We start from the raw sequence: 16,097 nt of genomic DNA, 5'->3' as shown, positions 1-16,097 counted from the left end.
GAGACATGCAAATGAAGGCTTAGAAATAAGGACCACTTCAGTAACATTAACATGAAAACTACACTTAGCAAGGACAGAATGGATTGGGTACTTACAACGTAAGCAAAGAGAAAAGAAAGCTTATAGTACAATTGCCTTTTTTTTTTCTTTTGCCAGAATTCAGTATTCCTATGTCTATATTTAAAACGTTACCTTTAAAAGCACCAGAGGAGTTAATAAAAATGGCCAGGAGTTAAGTGTTTAATACAGGAAATACTTTCTAAAATTTATTGTTCAGTCATCACAAAGCTCTATGAAGCTTCGAAAAAAAAAAAAAAAAAAGAAAAAAAAAAAAGAAAAAACAGAACCCAAACTGAACAACGAAAAAAAAAATCATGTATTTACTTTTTTTTGTTGTTGTTTTGCGTTCAAAATTGTTACTGCTGACAAAGGGTGTGCCATGACCTAGTTACACAAGACAAAGATGGATCCCGAACCATAAGGGAAAAAAAAATTTTTTTTTTTTTTGGGGGGGGGAGGAAGGGCAAAAAAAGATATCTTCCTTCTTCAGCGAGCTCCTCTAAGCCTGCTGCCAGACCTTAAACACCCCCCTGGGCGCTCCTGCGGAGTGGCTCCTCAAATGGCAGGATCCCCCCTTTGTGGAACAAAGGAAAAAGCCCAGTTGGCCACGGCCGCTCCCTGCAGAAAGATGGCCGCCCGCGCCCGTGGCCTCTCCTGGGCCGTCTGCTCGGGGCCGCCTTTAGCGCGCCGCCTAAGAACGCCGGCTCCGATGCAAGCCGCGCGCTGATTGGCCCGCGCCCGCCCGCCGCCGCTCCCCAGCCAATTGCCCGCCCGCGGCCCCGAGCTGCGGCCCCGCGCCCGCCGCCGCCGCCGCCCGGCTCCGAGCCCCCCCCCCGGGGGGGAACCGGCGATAAGGGGAGGGAGGGGGGGGGGGGGGACCGGGAAAACGGAGGGGGGGGGGGGGGGGCACGGGGCAGCCGCGCGGCCTTTAAGCCCTGAACAAAATGGAAGCTCGCCGCTGATTGGCTGGCGGGGCTTTAATAGGCAAAACCGGCCCCGTTTTTTTTTTTTTTTTTTTTTCTTTTATTTTTTTTTCCTTTTCCCTCCCCCCTCCGTTCTCTCTCGGTGTCCTCCCCCCGCCGGGTGTCGCCGTGTTCTCTGTGTGTGTGTGTCTTCCCCCCCCTCTCCATCCCCGCCCCGGTCTTCGCCGAAGTCTCCCCGAAGTTGTCCCCACCTATCGGTCCATCTTGTTTAGAAACACTCAGCGCTAAGGTAAACGCAGCGGGCAGATTCCACGCTGCGAGAAGAAGAAAAAAAAAAAAAAAAAAAAAAAAAAAAAAAACACCCCGCCGCACATTAAACAGGCAGCGAAGAACCTCAAAAAAAAAATAAAACCCGAATTAGACCGAAAATAAAAAAAAATCACCTCAGGGTGTGCCGCGGGGAGGAAGCGGGGGGGGGGGAACTGATGCCGGCCGAGCTCGGCGGCTGAGGGGCGGCCGGGGGCTGCCCGCCGTGAATGTGCAGGCGGCGGAGGGCGGTTGAGGCGCTCGCAGCGGTGAATTGTGGGAGGGCCGCCGCCGCCAGCAGCGAGCGCACACACACACACACCACACACACACACACACACACGCTCACCTCACACACTCTCACACTCACACACTCACACACACACACACGCGCGCACAACAATATGTGGTGGCTCGCGAAAACGGCAGGCAGGAGCCTGGCGGGCAGCCCGCGCCGGTAACCGGCCCCCATGTGAGGCGGAGAAGGAGGAGGAGGAGGGGGGGGGGGGGAGAGCTGCGCCTTTTCGCCGCCCGGAGACGCACGGTTCGGCCGCCTCAGCGCGATGTCTTTCCGAGACACCAAGGCGGGGGAGAGAGCCAAGCACCCCGAGGATCATGGCAAAAAGCAGAGTTCAAGTGAGCCTGGGGCTTTTCTCCTTCCTTTTCCCCTTCCTCCTCCTCCTCCTCTCGCCTTTCTGCCTCTTGTCTCGCCGGGGTGGGAGAAGGGAGGGAGGGAAAGGAGAGGGGGGGGGGGGACCCGGCTCGCGATTCCCCCATTTTAGGGCTCGCTTCGCTGTGGATTTCCTCCCTGCCTGGGTGTGTGTGGAGCTCGTTTTTTTTTTTTTTTTTTTTTTTTAAAAAAAAAAAAAAAAGGAAGAGAGGGAAAAAAAAAAAAAGGGCTCTTTGTTGGATATTTTTTTTTTAACTTCACGGTTTTCTGGGTGTTTTTGTCTTTTCCCCTTCCCCCCCCTCCTCTCTCCCCCCTTTTCCCAGGTTGGATCAACGGAATGGAGAACAGCACGCAAGCCAGCACTTCTGTCGAGAAAAGAAATCACCATTGGAGAAGTTACAAGTTGATTATTGACCCGGCTCTGAAAAAAGGACAGCACAAACTCTATCGCTACGATGGGCAACATTTTAGCATGCCGGTGAGCGGAGGGGGGGGGAGAGGGGGGCTGTGGTGTTTCCCCCTTTGTATCGTGCCCCCCCCCAGCCCTGCACGCCTCACCCCCTGTCGGAGCCGGTGTTATGGGGGGCTGGGGGTCTCCCCGGGTCGCAGTCACCCCCCGGCACGGCTGAAGGGGGGCCTGGGGGGGACAGGCACCAAAGTTACCGCCACCTGACACTGTGCATTCAACTGTCAGGAGCCCTACGAGGAGCCCAAACCTGCAGCTTTCTTTCTGTGTTTCCAATCCGTGTGCATTTCCCAGCAGTATTGCAATTTGACACGTGTGTGTGTGTATGCGTGTGTGTGCTTTTCCCTTCCCTCGAGACAGCCCCTGCTTCCTTGGGGTTTATGTTTTTGTTTTATTTCTGCCTGAAATTTCAAGCACTGTTGTTGTCGGTTTTGTGCTTTTTCTCCTCCTCCTCCCAGAACTCGGGAATCGCTCCTGTGGATTGTGTCAGGGATCCCAGAATAGGGCGAATATGGACCAAAACTAAGGAGTTGGAGCTGTCTGTCCCCAAATTCAAGGTACTGCCCTGACTTTTGGCTTTTGCTTTGTATTCTTGTTTACTCGGGAGTGTAGCCTGACTTCCAAACAGTTTAATGAACCGTTTAAATGACAGTCGTCTCCCTATTAACATTATTATTCAGCAAACCGTTTAACAATAATCCTGTTCTATAAAGATAACGAGAAATCCATACATCTGCCTAACGAGATCCCTTGGACGTTTTGGAGCCGTGTCTGGGGGGCTTCTCCTTGGGTTGGGGGGCAGCAGAAGGGGGCTCTGCTGACAGCACTGCTCCAGCCAGGGAGCCAGCTCCGGTCAGCAGCTGTGGGTTCATCCCCTTCATCCTACAGCCTCGGAGGCAGCTTTCTTTCCCCAAAGTTTGCAGGAGGCTTTAACCCTCTCCCTCCTGTGCCATCCTAATGCCCTCCTCCGTGCTCTTTAACGCCGCCGGTTATTGTCACCGCCTCCTCCCCGCTTGTGCCCTCTTCCAGATTGATGAATTTTACGTGGGGCCAGTGCCTCCCAAGCAGGTCACCTTTGCCAAGCTGAACGACAACATCCGCGAAAACTTTTTGACCGACATGTGCAAGAAATACGGCGAAGTGGAAGAGGTGGAGATTCTCTACAACCCCAAGAACAAGAAGCACCTGGGCATCGCCAAAGTCATCTTCGCCACCGTCAAGGGTGCCCGGGAGGCTGTCCAGCACCTTCACAACACCTCCGTCATGGGCAACATCATCCACGTGGAGCTGGATACAAAAGGTGAGGGGCACGTTTCGGCCTGACGTGGTGGCGGTTTGCAGTGCCCGTGCCCTGCCTCTCCTCGAGCAGATGCTGTTGCAGGACCACAAGGGCTCGGTGATTAAAAATACAGAGGGAGCGCCCCTGTCCCCCCGCGTGCGTGTCTGGTTTCTGGGCCCTTTGCAAGTCACGTGGAGCCAAATGTGTTGTCAGTTGCTAGGAGACAGCCCTGTAATTTGCAAAATGCTGCCATCCTGCCGCCCCTGCTCCCCCAGCACCCGCTGGCCGCTGGGTCCTGATCCTGCTCAGCCTCCTCCCAGGGCTGCCAGATCCCCTGGCTGGCAAAGTCTGGGGTTTGGGGCAAAACTGGGGGATCCTGGCACCCAAAACAGGGGGATTCTGGCGGTGGCAGCGGGGCTGGGTGCCGTCCTCCGCGTGCCTGGCATTTCATTGATGCTTCGTGGCGAACTCCCGGCTGGCAGCAGAGGAGTGCACAGCACTTGACAGCGTGAGTGTGCGTGTGAGTGTGTGTGCAAGTGTGAGGCTGGCTCTTAAAGCCACAGGAGCCCCGCGTCCTGCACGTAACCAGCCCCAGACCTGAGCACTGGGGAGCCCGTAAAGTTCCTGGAAGCGTGGAAACGCTGCGTCTTACTGCTTTCTCTCTTCTCTTTCCTCCAAGCCTGTTAGTGAAAGACTTGCCTAAAATGTGCCCCAATCTTAAAAATCCTCTGCAGCTGAAGGGGTGTAGACATAAACACGGAGTAGATCAGTTGTCACTTGGACTTACTCATTGCAACCCCGGCACTTCCAGCTTAAAGCAGACCTGCTGCACGTTTTCTTGGGAAGAGGACGTTGTAAGCACCATTTTCTTCCAAAAGAGAAAAAAAAAAAGTGCAATGCTGATGCGTTTGTGCTGTATTACATGGTTTTGACAGTTTTGTGTACAACCTGTGCAGCAGTTGGTATGCCACACGTGGTAAGAGGCTGTAGTAGGACGTTAACTGACGTGATTGAGCTCCGGTAGAGGAAAAATCACAGCAGCACTCTAATATTTTCTCTTCTAAGCTAACCCTGGCTTTACAGATGTGTGCTTTGAAATTCTAATACCATTCCTTTTTACAGGCAGGCTCTTTCCCTGCTTACTTTGAAATTTGGAGGTTAAAATTCCATCAAACAAAAAATTAACCATTTGTAGTTTTAATAATGCAAGCTACAGCAGGGTTACAAGTAGAGATACCTTAGTGACAGGCATTTTAAACGAGCTGATCATACTACATTCCTCCTTGTTTTCCTCCATTCATAAACTACTCACAAGTCTTGGACAGACAGCTGTTCAAGAAAGTTAGCTGCCCATCAGGGAAAAGAGGGCTTCTGAAGCTTCTGTTTCTTGGGAGAAAACATCAAAATCTTAGTTTTAAATTGCATTTTTGTTTCATTTGCCATCTGTGTGCTTCTAATCTGTTTTTTTTTTTTTAATTTCTTTTTTTCCTGCAAATGTATCTGTTTGGCTCCAAAAGAGTAAGACTGTCAGTGTTTTATAAGCTCACAGAGTCAAGTGAAAATATGATTCCTAAAGTAGCATTAGCAGGTTAAGTCGTTCTTCATGTATATCTGCCTCTATGTGTGTGTATATATATATTTGTATGTATTTCAAGCTATATATAAAATATCCCAAATTTCTTCCTAGTATTCAGCTTTTCAAGAGCGTGGTAAAATTAATGGTTGGTTGAAAGCTTGATTTTTGTAGTCTAGCAAAATAAATATGAGGAGTAAAAGTGTTTTATCTGTCTGACCTGATCACAAGCCTGGGAATCTGGAACTAATAATTCCAGTTCCCTAATCTAAGACGGGCTAATTTAAAGCAACTTCTCTGCCTCACTTTGTCCCGCAGGATGGACACACTTAATAATTACCTGGCCTTAGAGAAATAGCTGAGAGTAGTTTCACGTTCATAAAGCTCTTTGAAAATGAGATTTGTGACTTTTATCAGGGATCCAAGAGGAGTTATAAAGCTTTCTAACAATTATTTTACATTTATTTAAAAAACGGTTTTCAAGTAAACCCAACGCTTCCGTATCCACGACGCTGTGGTTTCCTGGGGGTGTGCATGTGTTAATAATTCCAAGCATTTTAGGCCTTGTCTTGAAGAGATCTATTTTGTTATGACTTCACTTGAACTTAAACAGTTTACATAGTTGACGATGTGGCTCAAGGCTTTATGAAATGAGATCTGAGAACCAAATAACCTCATCTACAGCATTTATTCAAGAGAAGTCAGTCCTTTCCCTGTGCAGCATCAGGCTGTGGGTGCTTTGCTTTCAGATTGCCCAGAGTGATTTGCAGGCAGCTTGGGGTCTGATCCCTCAGCGTTAGCCAGGGAAGTTGTGCTGTTCCAGGGGAGTTGTTGCCTGAATCCATGCTCTGGGCTCAGGTGCTGGCCCTGTCCATTTTCCTGTCTATTCTTTATCTTCCAGAGCAAAAGCCAGCAAACAGTCTTGGAGTCTGGTTCTGTTCCTTTTGAAGCGGATGGCAAATTTCTTACAGACTGCAAAATAAGTAGGATTGGGGTTTTGTGGTCATGAAAAATCCAATTTTAAGAACTGGGTCTTACCTAGAGTTCAGGGATGAGCTGGGAGTGGAAGGACTGAGTCTCAGTAGCGATATAAGGGCCGTTTTGGTTCTCTAGCTTTTATTCTTTGAAGGATGCTATCGAGCACACCTTTAACTGGGGGGAAAAAAGGATCAGCCAGTGTCTTTTTGGAAAAGCACCGCTAACGGTTTTGTCCTTGGCACTCCCAGGCATCGTGTGTGCATTAATAGCAGCCAGTTTCTGCTAGCAAGGTGGGTTGCGAGAGCTTTCTGAAGTGGCTCTGGGTGTTGGCAGAGGCTTGTCCCTTTGGTGAGAGTTTCACTTCTCAAATCTGCAGACTATTTGCTTGGCACGTTGGAGAGGAGGGAAAAGTGGTGCTCTCCAGAAAGCATGGTAGAGAGCAGAGCTGCCAAGCAGACTGAGAAGGATTTAGGAAACCTCCTTGGCTTGGCTTGAGAAAGGAGTGTCTGACTTTGCTTGCCCTGCAGATTATTTAGAAACGATCCCTACAAACCTCGGAGGTGATGCTTGTTCCTCCGTGGCAGGGATGTGCAGATGCCAGGAGTACATATTTTCATGCAGGCTGTGTTATTTCTCTTTACTAAACTCTCCCGTTGTGGTTTGTGCAGGTGAAACCCGCATGCGGTTCTACGAGCTGCTCGTTAATGGTCTTTACACTCCTCAGACCCTTCCCGTAGGCACCGAACAGGACGCGTCGCCAACTGTGAATGAAACCCTCCAGGTATGGTTTGCTTGGCTTTTTTTCTAAGAGTAGCATTGTAGAAAATTCTAAACAGCCACTTCATGAAATTTAGCTTTTTAACACTATTACTTTAGCTTCATTTCTCCCACCATAGTTTCAGTGGACATTACTACTCCCCATTTAAATACTCCTTGCTCCTAATTGCCATAGCGTCTGTAACTGCAAACACAATGCATGTGGCCAGTCTCTGCCTGTGTCTGCGTAGCGTGGTAAGTGCTCTTTGTATTTCTGCATGAAAAATACCTGCTGAACCGACAGCACGTGCCCTGCTAATGTTAGAGATTCCTGCAGTTAGGGGGACATGTCGGGTCTGTCCCTGAGATGAGATTATTCCCTTGAAGACAGGGGGAATGATTTAAGTGGTACATTTGGCCTGGTGTCTGCAGTAGGCAATCCTTAGAGCGTGTGCTCTTCAGCTGGAAGAGGGGAAATATCAAATCTTGAGTAGTGCCATCAATTCTCCAGAATCTTAATTAGTCACCGGGATCATTTTTTAAGAAAAGCAGTGTGCAAAATTGCTGGGTTTTCTTAGTATTTAGGGTATGATTATCTGAATGGGTTTGTGCAGGTAGCTGCTCCCCTACAAACCCCACTAGAACGAGGGGGGTGAAGGGAAACGAAGCCTGTTTGTGTGGGGTCACCAGCCTCCCTGGCTTATCTCAGTCTACTTTGGCTCTGATCAAGGCTTGGGAACCCATTTTAAGGTATCAAGTTTTCAAAGAGATTTGGCAGAAGTTTTTGAAACTTTTAAGTATAAATTTATTCTCTCAACTTCTTTGTGCTCTTAGGGCTCCTTAAAATGCTGTCATTTCATTAAATTTGCAGGCAGGTGTTTTCAGGACAGATTAAGAGATGTGTATTGAATGTGAAAATCCCACTGATCTGAAAAAATAAAACCTTCCTGTCTCACTGCTCACCCTCATGGGAACGAGGCAAAGCCCCTGCATCTCTTAACAAAATCACAGAGGCTGATTCTTCCTTACCTCCCAGCCAGGTGTTTTTTAGGGCAGAAGAGGAACAAGTAATGATTTTGCATTGAGCAGGGCCTGGCTTTGCTTTTCTGCCCGTTACAGCACATCCCAAAGAAAATTGGCCAGACTTGTTTACTACTTTTTCAGGGTTAACAGCAAAATGCTTCGTTGATGATATCCCCCCAAGTAATCCCTACTGTAATTAAGATAGATTCTCTGGATATTGTGTTTGGATATTGTATTGTTATGCTGAATTGATTTTTCCCCCAATTACCACCATAATTATTGCTTTGTGGGTAACTTTAACTGTTTGCATCTTGTTCCTGTCACTGGGACCTGCCAGCAAGCTTGTTTGCTGTGGTACTTCAGTAAAATGCTCCCGCCGTTTGCTTTCCCCCTCGTGCAGAACAGCAAGGACCTGACACATCTGTGAGCCACAGTCCCTCCCTTGAGACCGTATCCCAGTCCCTCTGAAAAAGAGTTCACACCTCCACGAGAGGTGCGGAGATGTGGGCTTTAGCAGGGAGCACGGTGTGATGTGGCTGCTTGCTGAGCTGCTGAGGAAGAATCCTTCCTGATGTCCGTGTCCCTAGGGGTAGGTGAGAGCTCAGCTGGGGTTTGTGTGTGACAGCAGGTCCTCTGAAAGGCCTCTGCACCTGCCTGTGCCTGGGAGAGCAGCAGTCAGCACGCAGGGACACATCCCCGGGTCCTTTTTGGGAGCTGGAGCTCAGTCCTGCCTCTCCTGCTACCAGGAGGAGTCTCCGTGAGCTCTTGCTTTGCTTTATAGAAAATTGATTGTGGCGCTGATGTTCAGCAGGGCACTGTTATGACTCAGCAGTGTCTGAGTGGGAGCAGGGCTTCTCCTAGAAACCCCCTGAATGTGCCTGTGAAGTGAATTTCAGAGCAATGACTTGGCTGCTCCGCAGGCTTGGAGGGTTTCAGTTTTCAAACGCCATGTTCAGGAGTGCTCTACCTGAGCATTGTCTTTGTGCAGGGCTCACAACGTATTTTTAGCAGCTGGGAACTTTGTCTTCCCTTTCTGCCTGTAGCCTGCTCCTTCCTTGATGCCGAGGAACGTTTGGCAGAGGGTGGTGGCGAGCAGCTCCTGCAGCTGGACCAGCACAGAGCCCTCTTGCCTTCAGCAGGCCTCCGCAGGCAACTTGGGAACGACAGGGGGGTTTGATTGCAGGTTTGCAGTTTGCAGGTTTGCAGGTTTTGATTTGTTCACACACAAAGTTTTCTGAGATCTGAAACTCTCAGATTATGTTCTCAGACTTCGCAGTTTTAGCGCAGGATTTTTATCATTCCCTCCTTGCCATGCAGACGAGCTGTGTGTAGTTGCTAGAAACCTAAAGGTAGCTGTATGGCTGCGAGTCTTCTGCTCACCTGATGCTCTTGGGCATACAAGGATACTGTTTTATCTGCTTTCTTCCTTCTCTTACAGACAAGTTCCTCTTTGCTCTTTAAATTTTTATTTTCTCTTTAAATTAAGGGGAACTGTTTGTAATGGTTTATGTTTTCAGGGATGCTGTAACCTATTTTTCTTTGCTACGGAAATCAATTCAAACTCTCAGGTACTCATCTCCGAAAACCAGGCGGATTAGACAAACGGCTTTTCAAAAGTGTGTGTTTTAGGTGCTTTTCTCTTCCCTCTTTTTGTAGTTGACAGATTCCCTGAAACGCCTGAAAGACAGCAACCTTTCCTCTGCGGGATCGTCCGTCACCCCGAACAGCAGCACGCCGTTCTCCCACGACACCGCCTATTCCAGCTGCCGCCAGGACACCCCCAACTCGTACAGCCAATTCACCCCGCAGTCCCAGGGCACGCCCCACACCCCGCGCCTGGGGACGCCGTTCTCCCAGGACTCCACGTATTCCAGCCGGCAGACGACGCCGGTCTACCACTTCGGGCAGGACAGTGGGTACAAACCCAGGAGACACGAAACCAAATTTACGGATGCCTACAACCGCCGGCCGGGACACCACTACGTTCACAACTCGGCGGGTGTCTTCCGAGGGACGGAGCATCAGTTCGGCGCGTTCAAATCCCATCCGCAGGAGCCGGTCCAGTTCTCGCACACTCCTCCCCTCAGCCACTCGGGTTCTTCGAGTTACAAGTCGGCCTTCTCTCCCTACCAAGCACCAGCCGTGTTCCCCCAGTCCGAGGAGCAGCAGTTTCCCCAAACTTCCAGGGAGACGGAGTACCGGAGACCTGCGCCGCCTCCTGCCGAGATGGTTGTGGAAAGCAGCGCTGCCACGAACATCGATTTCGTGCCGGTGAAGGAGAAACCGGAGGAACCTCCGCCCTTGCCAGATTCGAACTCTGCTCCTGAGCCGAGCACTGCGTCCTTCTCTCAGACCCCAGAGAGGAGCGAGACCCCTGGCACCCCCACCATGGAGTCTGAAATGCAGCATAACAGTTTAGACTCGAGGATTGAGATGCTCTTAAAAGAGCAGAGAACAAAGTTACCCTTCCTTAATGAACACGACTCGGACACCGAGGTCCGAATGGAAGGTAGCCCCATCTCCTCCTCTTCCTCCCAGCTCTCCCCGATCCCGATGTACGGTTCGAACTCCCAGCCCGGTTACAGGGCTCAGACACCTTCCTCGCGCCCTTCCAGCACAGGCCTGGAGGACATCAGCCCCACGCCCTTACCCGACTCCGACGATGACGAGCCCATCCCTGGGACGGCTTCTCTCAGCCAGAACTCCAGGGGGACGTCGGAGGCCGGCATGACCCCCATCGAGCAGCTCAACAGGACCTCCAAAGTCGAGCCCTCGGAGGCTAAAGAAATGGTGCCTGGTGACCAGACCCCAACGTCCGAAAAAATGGATGAGGTAAGTGAGCTGGAACCGGGTCACCAAGCTCCAGACCTGGGCACGGAGGTGCTCTTAAGGTGTTTTTTTTGTGTTGTTCTGAGTGTAGGATTTTCTGGTGGCTTTTTCTTCTGCTCAGGGCAGCTGGAAACGAGCTAAATGTGACACCAAGTGATGGGCTTAACTTGCCGGTCTCCAGGTTTCTTTGTTTCTGACAGCAGCCGGCTGCAATTTATAGCTTCAGGAGAGCTCGGGGACTGAGCAGGCCCTGGCAGTTTGGCCACTGCTCACGCTGTGAATGTCCCGAGTGTCAACAGACACTTAAGCCCCTAGAGCAGTTGATGGAGCACTTTCTGCCCTCGCTCTGGTCTCTGGACGTGGGGGTGTGCGTGCACACACTTGCTGAACGGGGCCGAGGTATTGGACGCAGACTTGGTGCGAGCTCTGCAGCTCTGTGCCAGCTGCCTGGAGCAGGAGGCAGTTGCTGGGCTTTGGTGCTCCCTGCGCTCGGAGGGAGCTGCGCGGGGTGGAGTGGGGCCAGCAGACAGATGACGTTGCGTGGTGTCTGTTTGGGACCTCTGCAAAAAACCTCTCAGTGGCGCTGCAGCAGACGTGTGGGTCCTGTTCGGCTGTGCCAAGGAGCAGTCGAAACAGAGAGCTTGGTAAATGCCAGAGCCTTTCTCCCTGGCATTTAGGGTAGTAGTGCAGCACGTGAAGCTGCTGTCCCTGCTGCACCAGGACTGTGCGGGAAGGAGACCCCAGAGATCCGGGATCTGATTTGGGTGAATGCCCTGAGTGTGAGAGATCGGTGCCACGTACTCGTGAGAGTTTGCTGGGGTTCAGCTGGCAGGGTGGTGTTTCTCTCCAGTGGCCCACGGTTTTGAGGTTTTCACCCCAGAATTGGCTGCGTTTAGGGGAGGGGGAGCTCCTGCAGAGTGCAGGTGGGGAGGGGAGGCGTGCAGCACTGACAGTGCCTGTCTCAGGATCAGGTAGGAGAAAGTGTAACTGCACTGGATAGTTTGTGCTTTCTCCGTGCCTTTCCAAACCTGCCTGGCCTGGAAGTTGTTGTTTAGTCTTTGAAACAATTCAATCCCTTGGGGTCTCACTCCTCATCTGGGCTGGCCCAGGCTCCCCCCGGGGAGGCGCATCCCGACCGGTGGGAGCTGGTGATGAGTTAATTAGGAACAGGATTCTGATTCCTTGAGCTTGGCCTGGCAGGCTGAAGAGGGGATGCTCCAACTTGTTAAAACCCAGGAATAAATAAAACGAGGAAGGCTTCCCTCCTCTCCTCGCCCCTCTGGGCTTGGGTCTGCCGTCCGTACCCTCGTGCAGGAGAGTTGTGGGTGATTGTGCCGACGTCGAAGCCCGTGCTAAGCCTTTGTCTCCCCTTAATGAGATGCTGGTGTCAGAAGTTCACGCCGCCGGTGCTATCACCACAACAGGAGAGCCTCGACCCTCCCAAGGCACAGCGGTGGGAGCAGGGGCTCTGGTCAGGTCCTGCTGCCTTCCTCGTCTCCTCTCCTTCCCCGAAAAGCGGGCTGCTCGTTGTCAGAGCTGTTTGTTCCGTCCTCCTCTCGGTTATAAATCACGCTAAGCTGTTCTGGCGCGTTGGGAGAGCTGCCTGCGCCTTCCCTTGCTCCTCCCGATGCGCAGAAACCATCTCCATGTGGTTTTGCTTCCTTTCCCCGCCCTTCTCTCCCCCCCCCAAAGTTGTTTTTTTTTTTTTTTTTTGCTTCAGAAAAAGGCTCTCCTGGCTTCCCTCTCTTTTGCTGGAGGAGCAGAGCCCAACAGTGACTTAAGGCAGGCTGAAATTTGAGCTGCAGCTTCCCAGCTGAGCCGGAGAGGGGCATTGAGTGTGGTGGAGGGCTGGGAAGCTGAACCTCGGGCTCCGGCCCCTCGTGATAGCACCCAGCAGCTTCCAGTCCTGTGGGGACTCCTCCGGCAGGGCGGAGGGAAGGCAGCCCCGAGTGTTTCCAGCGATTTTGGTGTGGGGAGCCGAGCGGAGGTGATATATTAGAGCAGGGAGGACTTGTTGAGTGCCATAAGGAAGCAATAAAGGGCAGAGTTTGAACTCATTTGCTTCAAATTCAGCTTTTGGAGGGCCTGAGCAGCCCCTGGCCTGCTCCCCTTGGTGGCTGCTCCAGCTGGGAACGTCTCAGGGCCCGCAGGGACAGCAGCGAAGTCGCGGGGAAGTTTTACGTGAGGCAGCAGCAGCGTGTGAAGGACCTCCTCCTGCCCCCAGCAGAGCAAGCAGCATTTCTGTCAGTGACTGCCGGCACAGCGCTGTTTGTCCTGCAGGTGAGGCGCTGTCAGATCGTCAGGGAGGGCTTTTCAAAACCTAAAAGATGTCCAAGAAGGAAGCCGAGTTGTGTAGTTATTTTAATAACACTTCTGAGGGTAGCGAATTGCCAACTTCCCTTCCTGTGTTTCTGAACGATAACAAGGCAGGAGCTGTGACGATTTCTTCGTCGTGGGATCTTTCTGTGCCGTTCCAGAAGCGCAGAGGTTAAGGAAGCACCCTTTGACGTTCGGACATCCCATCTGAGCCAGGGCTTGTTTTTGCTTGGCTCGGTACAGGAAGAGGCCCTGCCTCTGTGCCGGGGAGGGTGGCAGGATTAGAACAGGTCACGTTGCCGCGTATCGATGATGCCTTTCATGTTGCAGCTCACGAACGTATTGGTTTGTGCGCGTAGCCTGCGTGTAACAGGAAGGCCGTGTGATTGACAGAGGTATTTTTCCAGATTTACAAGTCCAAAAATGCTTCCTGAGCAGGGCTCAGCAGCCTCCTGTCTTCCCGGTGCTCTGGCTCAGCACCTCGTTACCGTGGTGGGAGGGGTGCCTCAGCCACGCCGAAGAGAACGATAAAAACAAAGCTCCTGAGACACCAGCGAGGGGCGAGCGGCCCTGCTGTGAAGTTCAGGGAGAAGCCTGGAAGCTGAGGAGCGCACGGCAGCCCTACAGGCACCTCACTTATGTGCTTTTGTCACTTGTGCCCCGCGCCGGGCGGCCGCGGTGGCTTTGATGCCGTGCGGGACGCCGAGGTGCATCCTGCAGGACAGCGCCGGCACCGCTGCAACAATTATCGTGTGGTCACGGGCAGAGCTGGGAGAAATCTCTGCTGAAACATCACACCGGCCCTCCGGAGCCTGAGCAGGACGTGGTGACAGCCCTCGGGGCACCGCATCGAGTCCTGCACCTCCCCACGTGGCCGTATCCCCGTGCTCCGAGGGCCCTTCCTGGGCTGCCGAGTGCCCAAGTGATGTGTTCGAGGTAAATGGTGGGGAAGGCAGAGCCCGGGAGCTCGGATCCTTTGGTTTCCACAGGAACTGTGAGAGCCCTCGTGCCATCAGGGGCTGGTAGGGATGTGTGGTGTGTATGGGTCCACCTGGGGTCCGATTTACAACTGGGGTGGGATCCGGCACCACTGGGGGGAGATGGGGGAAAGGGATGTGGCGGTTGCTGTGCATTTTGTTTTAATTGAAGAAAGGAGAAAAAACAGAGAGCGGCGGCGTGTGCCCGGGCTCATAAACACTTTTTTTTTCAAATTTTCCTGCCTCCCGAGCTCCTGCGAACGCGCTCACGCCTGACAGAACCGGTTCCCGATGGAAACTCCAGCAGGAGGTGTGCGTGGTGACCGCGAGTTTCCAGAAAGGCAGCCAGCCCGTGCCAGGCAGCAGATTCGGGCGGCTGCTGTGGTTCCACGCGGGAATCACATAGGGCAGCCCAAAAATCCCCCAGCAGATGACTTCAATACGGCCCCGTGAGCCTGCAGAGATGCGCTCGGCGCTGCCTGTTCTTCAGAGCTGATCCTGGAAGGCTGCAGGCAGGGAGTGCTGCCTCGTGCACCCTGCTGCTGCTGCAGAATTACAGAAGGCACAGGGCTCGGCTGGTGTTTGCTGGGTTGTGGCTGACTTTTGGCTTGTAGCAGGCTCGGGGTTGATTCTTGGAGCTCCAGAGCAAAGGGCCGGCCGGCTCGTGGGGAAAAACCTCAGCTGAGGGATATTTGGCTCCACAATTTGGTTGCTCCGTGATGCCTGGCTACTTCAGGGGCAGCGTGTCTTGCTGGTAAGGCAGCTAGAAGCGGTGAAGTGCTTTGGAGTGTAACTGAAGAATAGAAAGCAGGCTGTGGTTGGGAGGCTCAGTGCTTCTCTCACTCTCTCATATCAGGCCAGGGCTTTGAGGCTTTTCCATTTTGCATATCTCATAGAAATGACACTGCTGTCCCTTTTTTAAATCACTGTTGCCAATTATACTCTCGCCACCAGCTCGGTTCTGTCTTCATTTTGCCACCGGTGCCTTCCTGTATGTTCTCAGTTCCTAGCGGACCGGGCGCGTGGAACTGAATCCCTCGTTCACAGGGAGAGTGCCGCTCCCTTCGTCTTCACGTGGCGTGTAGATGCTCTGCTGCTCTGGAAAGCTGAATCCAAATCACAATGTTTAACCACAGCACGCAGCTCGTGGTGGAACGGCGCTCGCAGGTGAGCTCTGCAGACCACTTGCAGCCTCAGATTTCACTGCTTGTGGGCTCTCCCTCTTCTTCTCAGCGCTGGGATTTGGGCTGTGATGCTGTCCAAATGCCATAAACGCAACCTATGGGAGCTGCCACCGAAGTGACACGTTTTTCCTCGGGGTTTCTCTGCCCCATCAGCCTTCTGGTTGCGTTTCACATCCGAGGCTTGTGCAGAGTGACCAGGGCGAGGTGCTGGCTGCCGGGCTGTGTCGCAAGGCGCGCCGACACCGAGAAAACACACCAGCACGTTGGGTAATCGGGAGAAACAGGGAGAAAATAATGGCTGGTAACACACCGTGCTGCCAGCCGCCAGAAGAGCACCGATCTCTGGGGCTGCTCCTGGCTCCGTGCGCGGCTGCGTCTGACACGGGGCGGCGAGCAGGCGAGCGCCGAGTCAAATTTCTGCAGGCTGCTGCCTCGCCTGCGGCCCCCAAGCAGGCACCGCTCCTCAGCAAGAGGCATTTTGCATACGCCTCAAGCTGGAGCCCCAAACTTCGCTCCCCCCCCTTCTATTTGTTCTGATTTTCGGCTGGTGCCTGGCGAAGACGGGGCGAGACTCAGAACGAAAGCCGTGGGGCCGTTAGCTGCGTGCGTCACCCCCTGCCCACGAGGGCTCCCGCGGCCCGGGTGCATTCCTGCTGGCTCAGGTTTTGGTACGAAAGTGCAGCGCTGGCTTCGGGAACTGCTCGTTCATCACCAGAGAGAAAGGTTTCTCACGTTTTTCAGCTCCTAAAAACAAAGG

General features: G+C 52.5%; 1 protein-coding gene across 1 annotated transcript in view; it reads left to right on the top strand.

The window, feature by feature from the left end:
* The first annotated feature begins 1,815 nt into the window (after positions 1-1,815).
* SETD1B (SET domain containing 1B, histone lysine methyltransferase) overlaps positions 1,816-16,097 on the top strand; it is a 41,362-nt gene continuing 27,080 nt past the window's right edge. Inside the window, exons 1-6 of the mRNA XM_032199170.1 lie at positions 1,816-1,925; positions 2,283-2,437; positions 2,884-2,982; positions 3,455-3,725; positions 6,924-7,036; positions 9,691-10,866. Coding sequence (XP_032055061.1) covers positions 1,853-1,925; positions 2,283-2,437; positions 2,884-2,982; positions 3,455-3,725; positions 6,924-7,036; positions 9,691-10,866 — 1,887 coding nt within the window. The 5' untranslated portion in view covers positions 1,816-1,852. The remainder of the gene's footprint in view (positions 1,926-2,282; positions 2,438-2,883; positions 2,983-3,454; positions 3,726-6,923; positions 7,037-9,690; positions 10,867-16,097) is intronic.

This window comes from Aythya fuligula, chromosome 17, assembly GCF_009819795.1.
Source record: "Aythya fuligula isolate bAytFul2 chromosome 17, bAytFul2.pri, whole genome shotgun sequence".
Classification (NCBI taxonomy): domain Eukaryota; kingdom Metazoa; phylum Chordata; class Aves; order Anseriformes; family Anatidae; genus Aythya; species Aythya fuligula.
The sequence above is the reverse complement of the archived record's forward strand: the minus strand, read 5'-3'. Positions and strand labels throughout refer to the sequence as shown.